The 21166-nt window shown below is 48.4% G+C and overlaps 1 protein-coding gene across 1 annotated transcript in view; it reads right to left on the reverse strand.

The window, feature by feature from the left end:
• TMEM164 (transmembrane protein 164) overlaps positions 1-21166 on the reverse strand; it is a 157070-nt gene that overhangs the window by 20121 nt on the left and 115783 nt on the right. Inside the window, exon 5 of the mRNA XM_044911814.1 lies at positions 10653-10731. Coding sequence (XP_044767749.1) covers positions 10653-10731 — 79 coding nt within the window. The remainder of the gene's footprint in view (positions 1-10652; positions 10732-21166) is intronic.

Below are 21166 nucleotides of genomic sequence, written 5' to 3' on the forward strand. Positions count from 1 at the left end.
GCAGGAAGGGATCCAGAAAGTTTCTGGCCAGGTTTTTGGCTTTGGCCCTGGGTGGATGGTGGGGCCAGTAATACATGAAAGAGAAGAGGAAGAAAAAGAGCAGGTGGGAAGAAGGGGCATGGAATCAAAAAGCCTGACCGTAGACAAGTTTCCTTTGAAGAACCTGTGGTGTTTCTCGAGCCTGCAGTGAGATCTAGGGATGGAGAACACCAGGATCTCTGGAGCACGCAGAGCAAAGGAGCCCAACGACCACCCGCCAGAGGAGGAGAACCAGTAGACAGGGGCATCATGCAGCTCGAAGGAGAAGCAGGCATCTAAGGGATGCCAGCAACGTTAAACCTGCTGACAAATACGCACTCCATAGGTGCAAGGCTCTGTCAGTTCAGAATTGAGCAAGGAACCATCCTGACCTCAAGAGCCCATAGTCTAGATGGAAGACAGACACGTAATTAACAAGAGGCCTTATTACAGTGGTTAATAATAAAAGTATACAACACCATGTGCCAGGCATCGTTCTGTGGATTTACATATACGAGCTCATCGAACCCTCACGGCACCCCTATGATAGGTACTATTCCTGTCCTCCTTTTACAAATGAGCAAACAGATGCAGAGAGGTTTAAGGCACTAGCCTAAGCGCCAGACTCAGGATTCGAACCCACAGTCCGTCCGAACTCAGCGACGACATGGAGAAGCAGTGCTGTGTGGTGGTGAAGCTCGCCTGCCTGGTTTCCAGTGCCAGATGAAACTCTCGTGCAGGGGCTCCTAACCTTTGTGGTGCCATGGATCCCTTGGGTGGTTTGGGTCCTCCTCTCTCAGGATAAAGTTTTTGTTTGTTTGTTCTGTTTAAAGATTTTATTTATTTATTTGACAGAGAGCACAAGCAGAGGGAGCAGCAGAGGGAGAGGGAGAAGCCAGCTCCCCGCTGAGCAAGGAGCCCGACGCGGGGCTCGATCCCAGGACCCTGGGATCATGACCTGAGCTGAAGGCAGACGCTTAACCGACTGAGCCACCCAGGCACCCCGCAGGATAAAGTTTTTATGTAGACAAAAGACACCGCATTAGAAAACAATAATACTGAAATAGTTAGCAAAATACTTTTAAAAATTAAGGCTTTGAAATGCTCAGGTAATGAAGAAGTGCAAAGGGTTTTGTGAAATCCCTACAGCAGCCGTAATAGGAGAACAATTTACATTGACAACAACATCCCGAGTCCTGCTAAAGCAACTGCGGACAGTTGTCTACGATTCGACACTGAAGGAAACGCGGGACGTCAGTAGGAGTTAATACAAATGAAGACGTGATTTTTTTTTTTTTCTCATCCAAGGTCACGGGCCCCCTAAGTCTCGTGGACTTATGAGGATTAAATGGGATCAAGATCAGGCAAAGTAAAACACTTAGCCAGTGCCTAGTTGGTGGAAAGTGCACAATAAATGTTAGCTTGTAAGATATGTGAAATGTGTAGTGTGTGGCTCTAGAGTCCTTCATTCATTCAGCCCCGAAAGACCAAGAACAAAAGAAGCCTTCCTGTCCTCAGGCAGAAAGGCAGATACCTGGAGTGCAGTGTGAGAGGGACAGTCGCAGAACACTTCCGGGGGCTGCCTGGAGGAGCTAACTGACAAGGCTGAGTTTTGAAGACAGAACGTGTTCCGGGCCACCAAGTTGGAGAAGGGCATTCCCAGCAGAAGTCTTGCCGTGTTCAGGGTGCGGAGGCATGAAAGTTGCACGGGAAATACAGGGGACCCTATGGATTTTGGTATCCCCTGAGTGCAGGGTACAAAGATGGAAGGAGCATAAAGAGAAGAGGCTGGGGAAAAGGGCTAGGGCCAGGGCACGCTGGGCCTTTTGTGCCCCCTGGAAAATGCACTGTGCTCTGGGGACAAGGGGGAGCCACTGGAAGTTTCCAAATAGGGAAGTGCCATGATCCTATTTGGGCTTTCGGCCCAGCTTTGGAAGCTACAGGGACAGGTTGCTGGGGGGAGACGGGGAGGCTGGAGGTAGGGAGATCACACAGAGTCAGCTGTCACGGTCGAGGTGAGAGAGGAGTAAGGCCTAAGCCAAGGTAGGAAGAGTGATGGACTTGAGAAAAATTGGGGAGGGCAAAGCAGGAGGACATGGCGAGCTCTCCGCACAGTGGCCAGAATGATCTTTCCAACAAGCACACCTGATCATGCCAGACTGTCTGCTCAACAGTCTTGGGACAAATGAGAAACCATCTGGAAATAAAGTCGGGTCCTTATCTCACATTGTCTACTGGGATAAATTCCAAGTGGATGAAAGATTTAAAGCTTTAAAAGAAAAATGGAACTATTAACACAGGAGGGGAAAAAAAATACAGGATATTTTTTTTTGTAGCCTGGTAGTGGAGAAGGACTTCCTAACCATGACTCCAAATTCAGAAGCTCTACGGGTAAAAGCCAGATAAATTACACAGAAATGTAAACAGTCTACCTAAAGAAATCATAAGCAAAGTTAAAAGACAAGTGAGAAAACGGGGAAAAATATCCACAGCTCAGATCACAAAGGGTGAACTCCCCTAATATTTACATACAAATATATAGAAATATATCTCGATTATATTGAAATAGAAATATATATAGAAATATACATAAATCTAGAAATATATTTCTATTGCATATGAATATACAGAAATATAAACAAATATATAAAGAGCTCCTAAGATACAATTTTTTAAAGATTTTATTTATTTATTTATTTGAGAGCGAGAGAGAGCATGAACAGTGGGAGGGGCAGGGGGAGAGGGAGAAGCAGGCTCCCTGCTGAGAAGGACCATGAGATCAGGACCTGAGCCGAAGGCAGACACTTAACCAACTAAGCCACCCAGGCACCCCTCCTAAGATTAAATTTTGTTAAAAAGGCTAACAACACAAGGGAAAGATAAGCACATGACAGGAACACAGAGTTCAAGGAAGAGGAAATCGAATGCCAATTCAAACATGTGAATAGATGCTCCCCTTCACCCAAAGTAAGAGAAATTCAAATTAAGTCTGATTTGCTACACCATTATTTTTACCCATCAGATGGGCAAAAATTGAAAAACACCGGGAATACACTCTTTCAGGGAGGGTGTGTGGAAACAGGCACTCTTACCCACTGCCGCGGGCATTTACATTGGTATGACTTTTATGAATTGGGAAACATCCATCCAAATTATGAACACACATACTCTTTTGATTCAGCAATTCTACTTAGGGGGGATTTATCGTACTAGATACATGCACACACATGCAAATCAGCGTGGGTACAAGGTCGCATGGCACAGTGTTATTTATATTAGCCCAAGATTCGAAACAACCTAAATGTCTACCAACAGGAGACAGAATAAATAAATTACGATGTACTGGGGCGCCTGGGTGGCTCAGTTGGTTAAGCGACTGCCTTCGGCTTGGGTCATGATCCTGGAGTCCCGGGATCGAGTCCCACATCGGGCTCCCTGCTCAGCAGGGGGTCTGTTTCTCCCTCTGCCCTCTTCCCTCTCGTGCTCTCTCTCATTCTCTCTCTCTCAAATAAATAAATAAAATCTTTTAAAAAAAAAATTACGATGTACTTTCGTAGCCTTGTGTTACGTTTAACAGCAAGAACCCCAGAGCCATACCAGTGGGTTCAAATCCCGTGTGCGTCCCCTTTCTAGCGGAGCCTCAGTTTCCCCATGTGCAAAAGGGACATAACAGCAACCCTGCCTAAGAGGACTGTGGTGGGGATGAAATGAGTTCACGTGTGCGAAGAGCTTGAAGCAATGTCTGGCACCTCCTAGTGCTCTATAAAGCCTTGCCATTTCTACTAGACTGTATTTTATCATCCACACAATGGAATGCACGAGCTGTTGTGCAAAAGAATGAGGAAGCTTCCTATGGGCTTACAGGGAGAGAAATGCTGCTAAAGAAAACAGTAACGGCAACAAAACAGTCGCGCAGTATGCTATTTGGGGATGTGTGTCTTACAGAGGAGGGAAATAAAATAGTTTTTGAATTTACTTATATGTGTGAGAAGAAACTCTGGGAGGAGATGCAAAAATCCAAAATGGCGGTTACCTATGGAGTTGTAGGAGGCACCGCGTGGACGTGGGGAAGGGTGGGAAGGTGATCTGTTACAAAATGGTTTTCTGTATTTTAGAGTTTGAACTCTATAAAGGATTTACACAGGAGAGGAATCAACAGGAGAGCAAGCTGGTGTTATGCCCCTTCTTAAAACTTTCACTGGCTCTAGGGATGGAGAACACCAGGGGGTGACCCGTCCTCCCCCCTGGATCTCCCTTCCCTCCTGCTGTCGCACGTGTAGTTTTGTGAGGTTATAAGGGTGCACCCCCCCCAATCCTACTCTTGCCTAGTGAACCCCCTACATATCCTTCAGACCTCAGTTGAAATGTCTTCCTCAGGGAACTCTCCCCCAAACCTCCAAAGTATGTGTTAGTTTTATTCTTAGCTCTCATTAAAGCATGTTCCTTTCCTTCAGAGTACTTACCTCAGTTATAACTATATATTTATTTGTGTGATTATCTGATTCATACATGTCTCCTCTCACTACATTATAAACTCAATGAGGGAAGGGATGGTATCTGGTTTTCACCGATCAGGGCATCCCAAAGGCCAGCATAGAGCCTGTCAGAAAGAGTGTGCAAATAAGTTGCTATGGTTTGAATGTCTGTGTCCCTCCAAATTCATATGATGAAATCCTAACCACCAAAGATGGATCATATTAGGGGGTGGGGCCTTTGTAAGGTGTCTTAGGTCATGAGGGTGGAGCCTCCATGAATGGGATTAGTGCCCTTATAAAAGGGGCCCCAGAGAGCTCCCTTGCCCCGTCCACCATGTGAGGACGCAGCAAGAATGGGCCAGCTAGGAATCAGGAAGAGGGTCCTCCCAAGAAGGCAGCCATGCTGGCGACTTGATCTTGGACTTCCCAGCCTCTGGAGCTGAGAACAAGAAATTGATGCTGTTTATAAGCTACTCAGTTGGTGGTATTTTGTTATAGCAGCCAGAAAGGAATAAGACATATGTGTCAGATGAATGAGTAAAATAGATGCGGGGGTAGGGGGATGATTCCCAGGTTCTAGCTGGGGTGACAGGGTGGTGCCATCTGGCAAGGACCACAAGGAGAGCAGCAGGGCTGAGGGGGAAAAAATGAGTACAGCACAGACAGGCTGAGTTTGAGGTGAGCTTGGGGCATTCAGGTGGAGATGCTGAGTAAACGACATGAAAATCTCGTAAGCCTGGGCTGCCGACAGCAATGCGGCGGCCATGACTACTCCGACTGGTGGCCGAACTGTGTGAGCATGTGACCATCTGGGGAGCAGCAGAGCAAGAGGCAAGCCCGGAACAGAACTCTGGGGAAACAAACATGTCAGGGACAGAGGCAAAATAACTGATGGAGGCATGGGGAGTCATGGTCAGTGAGGCAGGCCCTCAAGAGCGGAGCATTCCAAAGAGGAGGGATCAACAATGTCCATTGCAGCAGAGAGCTCCGGCAGGATAAAGTCTGAGAGGGAGCCACTAGATTTGGTCGTTGGTAGGCGTTGTTAGTAATGGTCAGCAGTGTTATTTCTGTGAAGAGGTGGGCAGCGGGGAGAGATATCCCATGTCAGTGTTCTGAGGGATGGGAGGTAACTGAGTAGACGGGGTCATCAAATACAGGCAAGTGCCACCCACAGTTATGTTCTGTTCCTGGGGTGATTTCAGGTGGTAAACAGGTAAACATTTCATTTTTAATAGCTATGCATTTAAAGTGTATTAAAAATACGTCACCAGTGCACTGAATCCGGGATTTTATTGAGCACAAACATATTTTAGAAAAACATATATATGTATATTTGTAAATTCATATATATAAATATATAGTTATAAATATATAAATGTATAAATACTTATTTATAAATATGTAAAAATATTTTTTTAAGATTTTTATTTATTTGAGAGAGAGCGGGGGGAGGGGGCCAGAGAGAGAGAGGGAGAAGTAGACTCTCCACTATTTTTTTTTTTTTTTTTAAGATTTTATTTATTTGCGAGAGAGAGAATGAGAGACAGAGAGCATGAGAGGGAGGAGGGTCAGAGGGAGAAGCAGACTCCCTGCTGAGCAGGGAGCCCGATGTGGGACTCGATCCCGGGACTCCAGGATCATGACCTGAGCCGAAGGCAGTCGCTTAACCAACTGAGCCACCCAGGCGCCCCACAAACAAATATATTTTAGGAAAAAGAAAAATCAGTAGACTTAAGGACATATATTATATACATAATAATACAGATGGCTCTGTGGATAAGGCACAAGTTGTCATGCCCAAAGAACTGAAGTTTAGGAAATCTTGTTTGGCTAATAATCTACGAAGACGGTTAGCTGGGAAGGGAAGGTGAGAAGAGAAGGTGTAGGGTCGAGAGAAACTTTCTTTTTTAGAATGGGAAGACTTCAGCATCCTTCCTGGCTGAAAAGCCAGGAGTGAAAGAAAGAGTTGAAAATCCAGGTAAATGAAACAAAAGGAAAAGAAAAGAAAACTCAAGTACACGAGTGATACTTGATGGCACGGAGTTCCAGAGGATGGGAAGGGAGACAAGATAACCACAACACCACTTCCTCCAAGACGACAGGTAAGGATGGGAGTGGGTGAAGCAGCTTTTAGAGCAGAGGGAAATAACGGAGGGGATTCCCGCCTGGAAATCTCTGTTTTCTCAGTCCTTGGTTGACGGTGGGGAGGACCGGAAGTTTGAGGTGGGTGGTAAAGGTTCAGCACATGACTTCTCAGGGCAATGGGTAGCACAGCTGACCAAAGACAGAACACAAAAGCAATGGTGTTGAGAGCACAATTATAACAGACCATGAAATTTTAGTGGCCCCAAATCTGAATGACTCAAGAGATTTCCCCCAGTAGGCCAAGGCTGGGCACTGGGACTTGGGCGCTGATCCCCGTGGAAAGGACGAAGGGCTGAAGCACTTTTGGGAGCTGGTGAAAGGAAAGCTCCAGTAATTGGTCATAGTGGGACAAGCTGATTGGGAAGGAGAGGAGTCCTGAAAGAGTAGAGATTCAGGTCACAAAAAGGGACATAGGGGCTAAGGATCTCAGATAGAGGAGTTTTAGGGGCAGGAGGAGGGCAAGGTCGGTTGGCTGAAGACAAAAGGACACAGAAGTCACTGCAGTGGAGAAGCCCAAACTCCGAGAAGCTGGAGTGGGACGAGTGGTCTTCACCAGAAACCTTCATGGATACTGGTGGGAGTTGTAATAGAAACGATCGAGTGCCAGGGGCCAAAGGCATTTAGGAATATGGGGGAAGCAGCCAAGGGTGGTAGTAGTGACGAAAAAAAAAAAAAAAAGGGGGGGAGAATGGTAAAGGAGAAAGCATTTTCATCGAAGGGAGAAATGAAATACTGGTCTGGAAGAGATGGTGCGGGGAGGGGGGCCGACAGCCTATGTGGCTGAATAGGGAGAGCAGCGTCCATTAGAGGGAGCTTCAGGCAAGAGATAGGAGGACTAGGTATTTCTATGGAGAGATGGTTACGTCAGTGGGGATGGGGTTCTAAAAACTATATGGTTGACCCTTGAACACCACGGGTTTGAACCGTGCAGGTCTACTTAGATGTGGATTTTTTTCCTGACAAATGCAGAACAGTACCAGAAATGTGTTTTCTCTTCCTTATGATTTTCTTCATAACATTTTCTTTTCTCCAGCTTATTTTACTGTAGGAATACAGTACATAATACACACTAGGTGCTAACTGACAGTTTCTCTTACCAGTAAGGCTTCTGGTCAAGAGGAGGCTGTTAGGATTTAAATTGGGGGGGGGGGGGCATCCCTAACCTTCGCATTGTTCAAGGATCAACTGTAGTTCCAGAGAGCCAAAGGCAAGGAGCTGGGAGGAGAGGAAACAGAAATTAAAAGACAGGCTGGAGGAAGAACAGAACAGTGGGGGGTAAAAAGGATGTCTTGTTTCCTACGACGGTGCCAGAAGACCACAGAAACCAAGGAGGAATGGGATCCCACTGAGCACCACCCAGTCACCCCCAAGCCACAGAAAGCAGCGGGACCTTGCCTTTCAGGAGAACAGGGCTCCTGGCCGTGGGAGGTATCTACAGGAGAGCTGTCTTTCTTTGGGCAAACACTCCAACGTCAGGTATGTCTGGAAAATTACAAGACTTCTAGGAAAGAGAATCTCCCAACCCCTCAGCTGTTTTGATTTACGGGGAGTCATCTCCCCACTGCTCACTCTGGATGGATTCGCCCTCTGCAAGGCCCAGGTCCGAGGTTTGGGGCCAAAGGTGAAACCCGCCTTAGGAAATCTAGCCTTTTCTCGAAGCGTGCGTAATTTCCCCCAAGCGAACAGCAGATGACAGCAAAGAGCCACAAAGGAAGCGGAGGCTTTACGAGGGCCCAGAAATGGTAACAAATAAACCGGATTATGTTCCCCTAGTGCCCTCTGTCGCACTTAATCCCGCTGTATTACAAGTACAATGCTCCCGTCCCCGCTAGACAGGGACTCCCTGTGGCAGGGACCTCTGATCCCCTGGTGCGAATGCTGGACACGTAGTAGGGGTTCAACAAAGACACCGTGGGGGCGGCTGGCTGGAGGGGAGACTCCCAACCGGATGTGGTTAGGAGACAGGCACCTGCCTTTTAAGACAACAAGGTGTGTGGGGAAAAGCGCTGGTCTGAGAGGGAAGGCTCTGAATCCTGGCTCCGCTCCTTAAGGCTGGGAGCTCGTGGTACCTCACATTTCTGAGCCCTGGTTTTCTCCTCTGTCGAAGGGGCATTTGCCACCAGGGCTGGTTATGATGAGAAGACGCACAGAACAGGCCTAGCAAAGTATCTCGCACACAGGCAACACTCAAGACAAAGTTGGTGTTTACTGTGGTTATAACTACTGTTAGAGTTTTTACAGACGTACCAGAGGAGAGAGGAAAGAATCACTAACAGTGAGAAATAAATTGGAATGAAACCTTGGAATCTCTACTTCCCCCGCTCGGTTCCCCCCAAACGGTGCAGCAATAGATCCAACACAAGGCCGCAGTGGCCTCTGTCACTTCTGGAAGCTGCAGCTTCCCAGATTGTGGGGTTTTGTGGGGGGGGTGGAGGGGGCAGTGGGGATGGCTACTTGGTATTTCCCATGTCAGAACAGTCCAGCTCGGCTACCTAACAGATTTTTATGGGCACCTCAGAGCACAGATAGGTTTGACTAAGAGCCACGCACCTTTGTCCAGAACTTGCCTCAGCAAGGGGGGAGGGGGCTGTCTGGAGCTCGAGACAACGGCCTGCCCGGTTCTATTCAGAAAGCATGTATCCCCCAGACTTGGATATTATTAGAAGCTGTTTCCTGTGCCACAGGAGACAGACCTGAAGACTGGCCCACGGCTCCTGGATATTGAGACGTTCCTTAAAGCTTAGATGGGGGAATAGTGCCTTTAGAGCAAATTAAAAGGAAGTGTTCTCTGACGTGGTGAGACCCCAAGTGGCTGCACAGGGTAAAAACAGCCTCAAAGAATACTGAGACAAATCCTAAGAACGCTGACAGAAACCAGGGCACAGGGGGCCAATCTCTCCACTGGCAGGAGCCTCCATGGAGAGCAACTGTGCCCATCCTCCAACATGTCTCCAGGTTGACTGGTCCTTGAGGCTGGCTTAGGCCAGAAGTTCTCGAGATTTGCCAGGATTCCTGAGTTAGAGGAAGCACAACTTCGAAACCATCTTCCGGTGGCTTCAAGGGCCCATGTGGCCTCATGTCATTTTTAATGCATAGAAATGAAGCCCTTGCTGCTTGAACTGAGGTGGGGGGCGGTCTCCCTGAAAAGTCCCAGCAACCAACATAGAGAGGCTACTAGCTGAGACTAGAAGGGGAGGCCTTCCAGGTACAGGCCTTTCAGGAAGGTTAGAGCCCTGAGAGGGAGGCCTCTGACAACTCTTCTAGAAGGGATGGGAACTCCCCTTTTATCTACCGTATAATAGAGGAGGAAGGGGATACTTTAAGGGTCACTGTGAGGTCACAAAGAGTTCAGTCAGTTTCCTTCCTAGGCTGTCTCTACCAAGTTGGTGGTCTCTCCCTTGTGACAAAATCAAGGTCATCAATGGTTTATTTTACAAGGTGATCGCTGTTCTCTTACCTGCTTCTTCCTTCCATCCTATAACCCCACAGTCCCTGAACTTCTTGCCCATCTCAATATCTTCTTTGGTTCTGAGAGGATGGATATAATGAGCAAGGGCACAAGGTCCCTCTCTTGAGAGGGCTGGGGGCTTCCATCTCTCCTTCTACCCTGTGCTGCACACTGAGGCAGGGGGAAGGCTCAGCACGAGCGAGTGACAGTGTGTGTGTGGGGGGGGGGCTCCATGCAAACCCAATGCCACCACAGACAATGTGGGGGGGTGCTCCATGCAAATCCAATGCCACCACAGACACAGACAAGGCCTAGGCCCTAGGACACAGAGTTAGTGGCACTGTGCTCGCCCACAAAGGATGGTTCTGAAAAGCCCCCCATACTCTTTGCAGGCCTTATCAGTGCCCATCTCCCCACCCCTGGCGTGTGGCATAAGACATCCTGCAGCCAGCCAGCCAGGCAGGAGCCCAAGATCCTGATAGACACCCAACAGACTGCCATCCCCCCAAACAGAAGGGCACGGCAAGGTGTGGCAGGGGCACAAAGGTATGGTTCACTGGTCTTACCTCCTTTCCAAAGCAGGTAGATGGGTACCACGTAGAGCATAACATGCTGAATGTAGTAAACCTCCAGTTCGAAGGGGAGCTGTAAGGACAGGAGAGGGAGAGGTGTTTCAGAGCAGGAAGCACTCATGTCAATGGCTTCTGAAGTGAAACGCCCTTGTTCTTTGGGACCCACATCGTAACCCCCTCCCATGTGTTTCCGGGGCTCACCTCCCTTCACAATAAGGGAGAAAAAGAATGGAAGGGACAGACACTTAGGACCTAGGCTGGCAGCTTCCAAAGCAGGGATGGTGCTTAAAGAATGTTCCACGAAGAAAGCTAGTTACAGTGGAAGAAATGTCACATAGACTAGATCCCCTGGAGAGTCATCATGTATCCTGGTGGTATAGTGAGGATCTGGGTGGTCTCTGCAACTACAAAACCTGCTTAAAATGGTTTATCTAGTGTTTCCCAAACTTAGTGAGCCAGTGCCTTTTTTTTTTTTTTTTTAAAGATTTATTTATTTATTTATTTATTTGACAGAGAGAGACAGCGAGAGAGGGAACACAAGCAGGGGGAGTGGGAGAGGGAGAAGCAGGCTTCCCGCCAAGCGGGGAGCCCGATGTGGGGCTCGATCCCAGGACCCTGGAATCATGGCCTCAGCTGAAGGCAGACGCCCAACGACTGAGCCACCCAGGCGCCCCTTCTTTTTTGTTCACATAACCCTCAGTAGTCTATGGGATATACTTGAAGAAACACAACCTGATGTCACTTCTTCCTCCTGTTGAGAAGGCGGTGGGCGGTCTAAAAAAGCTTATTTCTCAGCTGACATGAAGAACATGTGTAGTAGGATTTCTTATTCCCATTTTCTGGATTAAAAAAAAAAAGTAGTTTCTAGGTCTGGCTTGGTCTAGATCCAAGAATAGTTTCCCCGCTAGATATTTGGGGTCGGTCCAGAGTTAGCCCTACTTTTGGGTGAAGACCAAGCAGCTGGGCCAATTCTGACAAAGGCTTGCCAAAGAGAGCAGCCCCACCCTCACTCTCCCTCTGACACTCGGGCTCACTCGCTGCAGCTTTCTGACTCTCTCAAAATGGAAGCTCCGGATTCCTGAAGCAGAGCGTGGTTTCCACCTGGCACGGTGGACCGTGCCACAGAGTTTGGCAGAGGGCAAGGAATGGAAACAGCTGGATGGCCAACAAAATTCTAGAGAAAAAAAAAAAAAAACTTCAGCAACTGGCACAAGGCCTGGCCTCTGGGGCTTCCACGGCCCCCAACACACACACACACACACACACACACACACACACACACACACACCCCCCTAAAGGGAAGCCCAGAGCGACAAGGACACCCGGGGGAAGGGTCAGCTGCCTCCCTGTTCCCTACAAGGCAAGCACAGAACCAAGACTGTGTGCTAACAACAGCCCAAGTCTGCCTTGTGCCAAGGGCTGGAACCAAAAGATGGCAGAGCGCCCAGAATGGGGGCTGGGATGACTGTGGACCCTGGAAAGAGACGCTGGTTCTGGCCCTTGAAAAGAAAAGCCCACACAGAAGGAAAATTTCCCACGGGCCCAGACAGGGCTCAACTACTATTTTACGCTCACAGAGGGACGTAAAATCCCCCCAAAAGAGACGAGGTTCTACATGGCTCCATAGACCATGCTGGAATTGATGGAAAAGGCTTTGACAGTGGACATCACTAGCATGAGCTTTGGAGGCCTCGGAGGCCCGTATTGGAGCCTCACAGTAAGAGGGTCTGGGCTCACCCTCTCATCTGGAATTGGGGACTGCTTCATGCTTTTTCAACTGTTTCCAGATCCATGAGCCACTGATGCCTCTCAAAAACCCCGTGAGGTAGGCAGGCCAAGTATCCTTATCCTTCTTTGACAGATGAGGAAACTGAGGTGCAAAAGGGTTAACTGGCTTGACTGTGGTCACCCAGAAAACAGGCAAGGAGGAAAAGGTCCCAGGAAGAAGGTTCAGCCCTCTGGCTGTAATCCGAATCTTTGGCTACCTAAGGGACTTGACCTCTGTCTGGAACAGGCCTGGGGAGCCAGGCAGCTGTCCCCCAGCACGGAGCCAGCCATGTCCTCAAGCAGGACCTCTGCTCACCTCCTGGACCCTAGCTGCTGTTCATCCCCTGGACTCTCAGCGCCTGCTTGCTTCTCCCTCCGTTCCAGGTCTCCTGGCCTCCTGGCCTCCTGGAAATCACACTCCTCACCTGCATGTCCAGGGAGGCAGTTTAGCACTGCAGCTATGAGCCACAATTTGGGAGTCTGTCAAATCTGTGTTTCTAGATTTCATTATGCCCTTAATAGCCCTGTGGACTCCAGCAAGTCACTTAACCTCTCCACCTATTTCAGCACCAGTAAAATGAAAAGAATTACACTGTTCTAAGATTGTTGTATTTTTTTTTTTAATTTTTAGAGGTCTTTTTTTTAAGACTTTATGTGTCAGAGAGAGAGTGAGCACAAGCAGGGCGAGTGGCAGGCAGAGGGAGAAGCAGGCTCCCCGCTGAGCAGAGAGACAGATGCGGGACTCGATTGCAGGACCCTGGGATCACGACCTGAGCGGAAACCAGATGCTTAACCGACTGAGCCACCCAGGTGTCTCAATTTTTTTTTAAATTTTTAATATAACACACATGCATACAGTACTTATATGCCTAGAACTAGTAAGCACTTTCTTCACTATCAATTCACCCAGTCCTCATAACAACCGTGCTGTTCCAATTATCTCCAGATATGAGAAACTGAGGCACAGAGAGGTTTGCGGACTAAGTACACACAGCTCATGTGGTAACAGAGCCAGAATCCAACCCCAGGCAGTCTGGCTCTAGAGTTTATAGTATCAGCTGGTACCCTACACTACCCTCCTGTTCCCCTCTCTCCTAAAGAAGCATGACATGGCTGTGCTCAGTGGGTGTGTGGTAACCCTCCACATGGGAACTGGGCCCAGCCCTTCCCTGTTCACACACTCCTCACCTTTGCGGCCTGCTCTGGTCCACTGTGAGCCCAGGCCCCATACCATGCAGTGGCCAGACCTGGCCGACAACACAGGCCTCTCAACTCCTGAGGCTCTTGGCACTAGCCCTCTGTGACTTTCTAGGCACCCTGGTCACAAATCTTAGGGTGGCTGGGAGGCTGCCCCCCCCGAAACATTTTCCTTCCTCGGAGGGCTGCCTCACCCCCTATTTCAAGAGTTCCCCACCTCAGAAGGGCCATGGAGAGTGTAAAACTAGGTGTGGGCACCGCCGACAGCCCCAGCCAGAGAGGAGAAAGGGGATAAAGGCAAAGGAGGAAGTGTGTGTGTTGGGGGGGGGGGCAACTGGGAGAGGAAGGGAGGGAGGAGATAAAAGAGAAGAGGGCAGCGTAAGAGAAAAAAAAACACCCAAGTGGCAGGAAGAAGGGAGTGGAATGGGAGCAAGAATCAACCCCTTGTCATTTCGTAACAATGCTTACTAAGTACTTATGTGTCATGCGCTGGGTTATACACTTTTACAGGTACTATCACACTTAACCATTACAAGTCGCTGTGAAGCAAGAACAATGGTCATCCCCATTTGACAGATAAGGAAACTGAGCCACAGAGCTGTGAAATGACATCCAAATAAGAGACGGGGCAGGGTGCCTGGGCGGCTCAGTCAGTTGAATGTCTGGCTCTTGGTTTCAGCTCAGGTCATCTCAGGGTGGTGGGATCGAGCCCCACGGCAGGCTCCATGCTCAGCATGGGGTCTGCTTCAAATTCTCTCTCCCTCTCCCTCTGCCCCTCCTCCCACTCGAGCACACTCTCTGTCTCAAATAAATAAAATCTTTAAAAAAAAAAAACGAAGAAGAGACGGGGCAAGGACGGGGGTAAAAGACATTCAGCATTGAAGAAGAAAACGGGTAGTTTTCTTTACTGAGCACTGGATCTGTCCTGAGTCCCCAAAACTTTCTGACAGAGCCTCCGCCACCCTCTTTTCCCCATTTTCACAAACACGATCTGGAAAGTGCCATACTTGCTCCAGGAGTTCCGCTTCGCTGATTTATTTCTGCCCTACAGAGCTCACATCTGGAATGCTACTCCAACGTACCTATCCTGGTGCCTTTTTAGCTGGAAGATTCCTGAGGCTTTAGACCAAAAGTCCTACCATCACAGCAATTGAAAGACAAAAATCACTAAAAATGTTTTAAACTACACAGGTCATTAGCTTCCTTCTCACACCCAAGTCAACATCCTTTTTTTTTTTTTTCTTTTTTAATCCAAAGAGTAGACTGATAAACCCCAGCAGGCCTCCAGGCTCAGACTGCCTAAAACATGACGGGCATGGACTCTGTCCATGGCCAGAGTATGACCTTCTTTGTCCCAGTGCGCAACCCTGCCAGCCGCACCACCATGCTTTGCCATGGAGACAAGCAATCCCATTGTGCCCTCCATCCCTGGTCACCTCAGTCACTATAAGAAGCCCCAAACTCTGGGGCACCTGGGTGGCTCAGTTGGTTAAACACCCGACTCATGGTTTCAGCTCAAGTTGTGATCTCGGGATCGTGGGATGGGACCCCGAGTCTGACTCCATGCTCAGCATGGAGTCTGCTTGGGATTCTCTCCCTCCCCTCCCCCTCTGTCCCTCCCCCTGCTTTATGTGTGCACTTGCTGTGCTCTAAATAAATCAATAAAATCTTAAAAAAAAAAAAGAAAAAGAAGCCCTAAACTCCCAGGTCACCACCCAACACCTGAATTCTAATCCCCCCTAATCTGACCTCATCTGCCACCTTCCCTCAATTCTAGAAACTTGGGCAGCCTACCCTCTGGAACCCACTTACTCTTCATTAGCGAAATCCCCTATATCCTCAAACTGTCCTCTGAACGGTCCCTTCACCTTCTTGCTTTAACAAAAACCTGGTTCCCTTCCCCTCTGAGGATGCTGCCATCCCTATAGCCCTCTCAGGTGCCGGGTGGTTTGCCTGCCATGTTGCCTTGTGCCATGGGGCCAGGAGGGGTCCTGTCTGCTCCCCTCTGTTGCTTCTACATTGCTGGCGCTTCCATGACCATTCTCTCTGCCTCCTTCCTCACCATTCCCCTGATTTCAATCTCCTGCCCTTGGCCTCCGCCACTCTTTCTGCCGCAGTCACCTACAGACCCTCTCCCCGGGCATTCCCCTTTGTCCTTGAAGACGGTGCCTCCTGCCTCCCTTGCCATTTCTTTCCAACACTCCCATGTCAAAATTCGTGTGTTCTCAATAGTTAGCGCTAGCCTGTCATGCACCCCACTCTCCAACCGCCTCCTCCTACCTGGCCAACTCACCCGCCTCCTATCCGTCTTCCAACTTCACTGGCACCTCCGGTACACTGATCCTGCCACCTTTTTACTGCCCCTCACTGACCTGCCGTCCTCGCTTCCATACTTGCCCGTCAGTCCCTCTGCCATATTCTCAACCCTCCGAACACTCTCCCCCCTCCATCCTACTTGCCTTGCAAAGCCACATTGCTGGTAAAATCTGACTCTCTGCCCTCATGTCCCTACCCCCGGGGCAAGTGAGCATGGCCAGAGAAAAATATGAAGCTATGCGGTTGACCCTTTAAATTCATGACAGCAGGTTGGGAGCTGGCCCTTAATGCTACCCTACCATCCGTCTACATTCCCAAATCCATTCACTCTCCTCTCTCCCAGACAACTATTTCACAACTGATCCCACTTTCCTCAAACCTTCCCCCATCCTCCCCAGGCTGATGATACGGCTTCCTATTCCATTTTTTGGGGGGGGGGGGAGGAGCGACAGGAAAAGAACATCCACAAGCTACCACCTCCACATTTCCCTCCTCTCTGCACCCGTCCCCACAGCTGCCTTTTCTTCTGCTGCTCTTCAGGAACCACCACACCGCAGGCCCAGGCTAGTCCCCTCATTTGTGCGCTAGATTCTATCCTTTCTTGCCGACTCAAGGATGTCGCACCAGCAACTGTCCCTTTTCTTCACTGGATCATTCCCCTCAGAAAACAAATAAGTTATAATATCTCTCATCGGAAGAGAGAAACACTCTTGCCCTCCTTCCCCCTAGCCCATGTGACTTCTTTGTACGAACTTTAAATAGCCACCCCTTCTTCATCCCCATGCCAGGGTGTCAGGAAGATCTTCAGCACCTTGTGCAGTCAGCAACATGCTGGTCCTGACCAATTTTCGGGCCTCATCTTCCTTGACCCCTCAGCAGCTTTTGATGCAGGTGATCATTCTCTTGTCCTTAAAATGCTTTCTGCACTCGGCTTCTAGAATGCCACTCTCTGTTCTTCCCCGACCTCAGTGACTCCCCTTCTCAACCCCCTTTACTGGACCTTCCTTCTGTCCCTCCTACTGGAGGGGCCCAGAACCAAGTCCTTGGCTCTCTTTTCTAGCTACTCTCACTCACTAGATCATCTTATCCAGGCTCCTGGCTCTAAATGCCATCTGGATACTGATGACTTCCAAATATGTCCAGCCTAGAGTCAGGCTGCTAAGATTGAAATTCTAGCTCCATCGTTTGGTTGCACTGTACTTTTGGGCCAATCCCTTGGTCTTGCTGAGCTCCACCTGGCTCATTTGTAAAGCGGGAATGATAATGATGCTATTGCATCAAGTTGCGGTGAAATTAGGTGAGGTAATGCATGCAGGGTTCTTGGCCCGGTGCTGGCATACGCTATGTACACAACATTAGTGGTTGGCACCGTCCTCCTCTTCAGCATTCATCCAGCCAGTAAGTGGTAAAGGCAAGATTTCAATTCCAGCCAGTAAGACTTTTTTTTTAAGATTTTATTTATTTGACAGCGTGAGAGAGTGAGCAAGAGAGAGAGAAGGAGCAGGGGGAGGGGCAAAGGGAGAAGCAGACTCCCCGCCGAGCAGGGAGCCCGATGTGGGACTCGATCCCAGGATCCTAAGATCATGACCTGAGCTGAAGGCAGACACTTAACCGACTGAGCCACCCAGGCGCCCCTCCAGCCAATAAGACTTAACGCCAGGCCTCTCTGGGTCAAAAGCTGGAGCTCTTTTTACCTCGTCTCCTGTGTTAGCAAGAGCCTCCAGCAAGAGATGGTGGAGTTTGGGCCTTCCCCATAGCCCTAAGTCACACATCAGTGTATTTGTCAGGTGACGACCAGGATAACTTTTAGCTTCCCAATGTGATTCATTCTTTGGGCCCATCTCTAGGTGAAAGTTTCTCCCTGGACACTTATTTATTTCTCAAAGGAATGTCAATACCACTCTCATCTTCTTACCCATGACAGTCCTAGTCTTACTTTCATCCAATCAATAGAAAGAAAAAACCCACTTACTGAGACACTACTAGGTGGCAGGGAATATGCCTGGCTCCGGATATACAGCAATGATAAAGACACAGTCCCCGCCCTACAAGAGTTCATAGTCTAATCGAGGCGAATGGATAAAGGGATGAGGTCAGTGTAGCAAATGATCATGGAAAAACCTATAGATCAAGCATGGGATCTGGTTTGAGTTTTCTTTGAAAGTGAGGGAGAGGGGCGCCTGGGTGGCTCAGTTGGTTGAGTGTCCGAGTCTTGATTTCGGCTCAGGTCATGATCTTGGGGTCCTGAGATCGAGCCCCGCATCGGGCTCCATGCTCAGCAGGGAATCTGCTTGGGATTCTCTCTCCCTCTCCCTCTGACCCTCCCCACCCCCACCATGCTCTCTCTCTCTTTCTCTCATAAATAAATAAATCTTTAAAATATTTGTTTTAAAAAAGAAAGTGAAGGAGAGTCATGTATGATGTGTAGTTGTGAGGGGCTCCTGCTGGTGGCTATGTGCAGGGGACGCGAATGGAGGCAGGGAGACCGGTTAGGGACCGGCAACAGGAATGTCTAAATCAAACTTAAGGCAGAGGCAGCAAGAGAAGCGAGGCTGGGCAGCTGTGGGAGAAGGTAAGGGAGTTGAATCACCAGGACTTGGATTGAATGGATAGGAGGAGGAAAGAAGCCAAAGATGACCCTGGGACTGAGGGTCTAGGTGGCTGTTGGGATGTTGGGGCTTCTCCTTATGTTGGGGCCTACGGTCAAGGAAGCAGATTGAAGGAGACAGCGTATAAGAAAAGCAGCTAGTCCCGTGCTGAGTTTGTGAGGCCTATGTCAGCGGGAATGTGGGGCTACATCTCAAGGAAGCTGGAAAGGTGAAAGGCAAATGATATACGTGTGTAACTGTACGTTATGATCTATACATGTACATTATAAAACTCTAGCATGGAAAAGTAAGAAGATGAAACTCTAATAAGATGCAGAGAAGTGCTAGCATTTTCCTTAAGCACCCCCCAGAACATCTACGCACTCCACTTTGCAGATCCCTGGGCTGTGGTCCTCTCAACAAGAATGTGTGGGTGGAGAGAGACAGAAGTCATAACCCCAGGCTAGTATCAACAGAGAAATAACTGTGAAGAATGGGGCAGACTTGGACATATCGGCGGGGTGAGGGAAGGAGCCAGTGGAAGGGAGAAGCTGGAGAAGCAGGGCAGGCAGGAGGCACTGGATGGTGACAGGTCCTACACAGGCATGGGCTGGGACCCGGAGCACCAGAGAAGGATTAGCTTGGGCTCCAGGAGATGGAGAGGGAAGGATGAGCCGAAGTGAGAATCACTGTATGAGAGAGGGGCATGGAAGAAGTCCAGGGAGCTCACAGCCTCAGAGCTCGTGCTACATGGCAAGAGATTTGGCCTTACCAGAAGAGTCTGTGGCTGATGATGAGGTGCAGAGTTAAGAACAGGTGGTTACAAAGGGCGGACCCTGGTCTAAGCTCAGCCCCAGACTGCAGAATCCCAAAAGAAATCAGAGAATCAGAAAAGATAATTGCTAATGGTCCGAATGTTTGTGTCCCTCCCCCAAGTTCATGCCCTGATGTGATGGTATTAGGAGGTGGGGCTTTAGGAGGGGATTAGGTCATGAGGGTGGAGCCCCTGTGAATGGGATCAGTGCCCATGTAAGAGGTCCCAGAGAGCTCCCTCGTCCCCTCCCACCCTGTGAGGAGACAGCAAGAAGCCTGCGGTCCAGAAGAGGGCCGTCACCCAATCACTTTGGCACCCCGGTCTCAAACTTCCAGCCTCCAGAACAGTGAGAAATACATCTCCGTTGTAGAAGCTACTCAGCCTGTGGTATTTTGTTATGGCAACCTGAACGGACCAAAACAATAATCCATCTCCTTTAGCGGGGAAAAGGAAGGGTAAAGGATGCAGCTCACTCTTAACTGAGGCCTTCAGTAATGTTCCTGCCAACCGAGTTTGGCTTTGGAACACTTTGTCTTCATTAACTGACCACAGACTTTTACTGTGGCCTACAGGTGCCACAAACTCCTTGGGACTAAATGCCACTTAGAGGAGCCACAAAAGGAATACCCACAACCTAAAATAAACCACAATATACTCATGGAACAGAATACCACGCCGCCATTAAAATCAACAACATGCCATGAGAAAACAGCCTGGCAAATCCAGAACGTGGAAGAATCTGTAAAAAGACTGGCCCGGATTCATCAAAATTTCAGTGCCATGCATAAAGAAGGCAGGAAACTCTTCATAGATTTTTAAAAAATAAACAAACAAAAACTGAAGAGAGAGAACAGTCAAAAGCAATCTTGAAACCCGACTGAATGCTGATTATATAAAAAAACAAAAAAAATTAAAGACATTCTTGGAACGATTGGGGAAATTTCAATATAAACTGATTATCAGATAAAGTAGATAGTATTATACAATTGTGGATAATTTTCTTGAGTGTGATCACAGTATTGTGGTTGTACAAGAGCCCTTCTTTATCTTTATTCTTGGGAGCTGCGGGCTCAAGTATTTAGAACTTAAGTGCCAGGATGTCTGCAACTTTGTTTTGAAAAAGAAGAGGTTGTGGTGGAAACAGAATACGGAAAAATGTTAGTTGTTAAATCTAGCTGGAGGGCACGTGTCATTGGTCACTATACTATCATTTCAACTCTTTGCTATGAAAATTTCAACAATAAGAAGTCGGGAAATTTTAAAAATTTAAATAAATTTAAATGAGGTAAATTTGTACAACCTTATATGGAGCAAGTCCTAAGATATAGGAACGGGAAGGAAAAACTAGGTGCATTCATTTCGGAAAACAACTGGTCAATATTTACCCAAATTTGTAAATACGCATTCACCTTGACTCTCTTTTAGGAATTTATACTAACAGAGATGCTTGTATTCACACACAGAGCTGTATGTGTAAAGATGCTCAATGCAACGTCATTTGTAGTAACAAAAAGTACATAATAACAAAAAAGTAAACTGTCCATTGGGGGAAAGTCATCAAAAAATACTCTGGAGGACAAACTATGCAACCATTTACAAAAAAAGGGAGGTACAACCATTTGTCGGTGAAACTGAGCAAATCTAGGGGCACCTGGGTGGCGCAGTCATTGAGCGCCTGACTTGGTTTCGGCTCAGGTCATGATCTCAGGGTCTTGAGATCAAGCCCCATGTCAGGCTCCACGCTCAGTGCAGAGTCGGCTTAAGAGTCTCTCCCTCTCCCGCCGCCCCTCCCCTCGCTCACTCTCTCTCTCTCTCAAATCAATAAA

The sequence above is a fragment of the Neomonachus schauinslandi genome, chromosome X (genome assembly GCF_002201575.2).
Source record: "Neomonachus schauinslandi chromosome X, ASM220157v2, whole genome shotgun sequence".
NCBI classification, from domain to species: domain Eukaryota; kingdom Metazoa; phylum Chordata; class Mammalia; order Carnivora; family Phocidae; genus Neomonachus; species Neomonachus schauinslandi.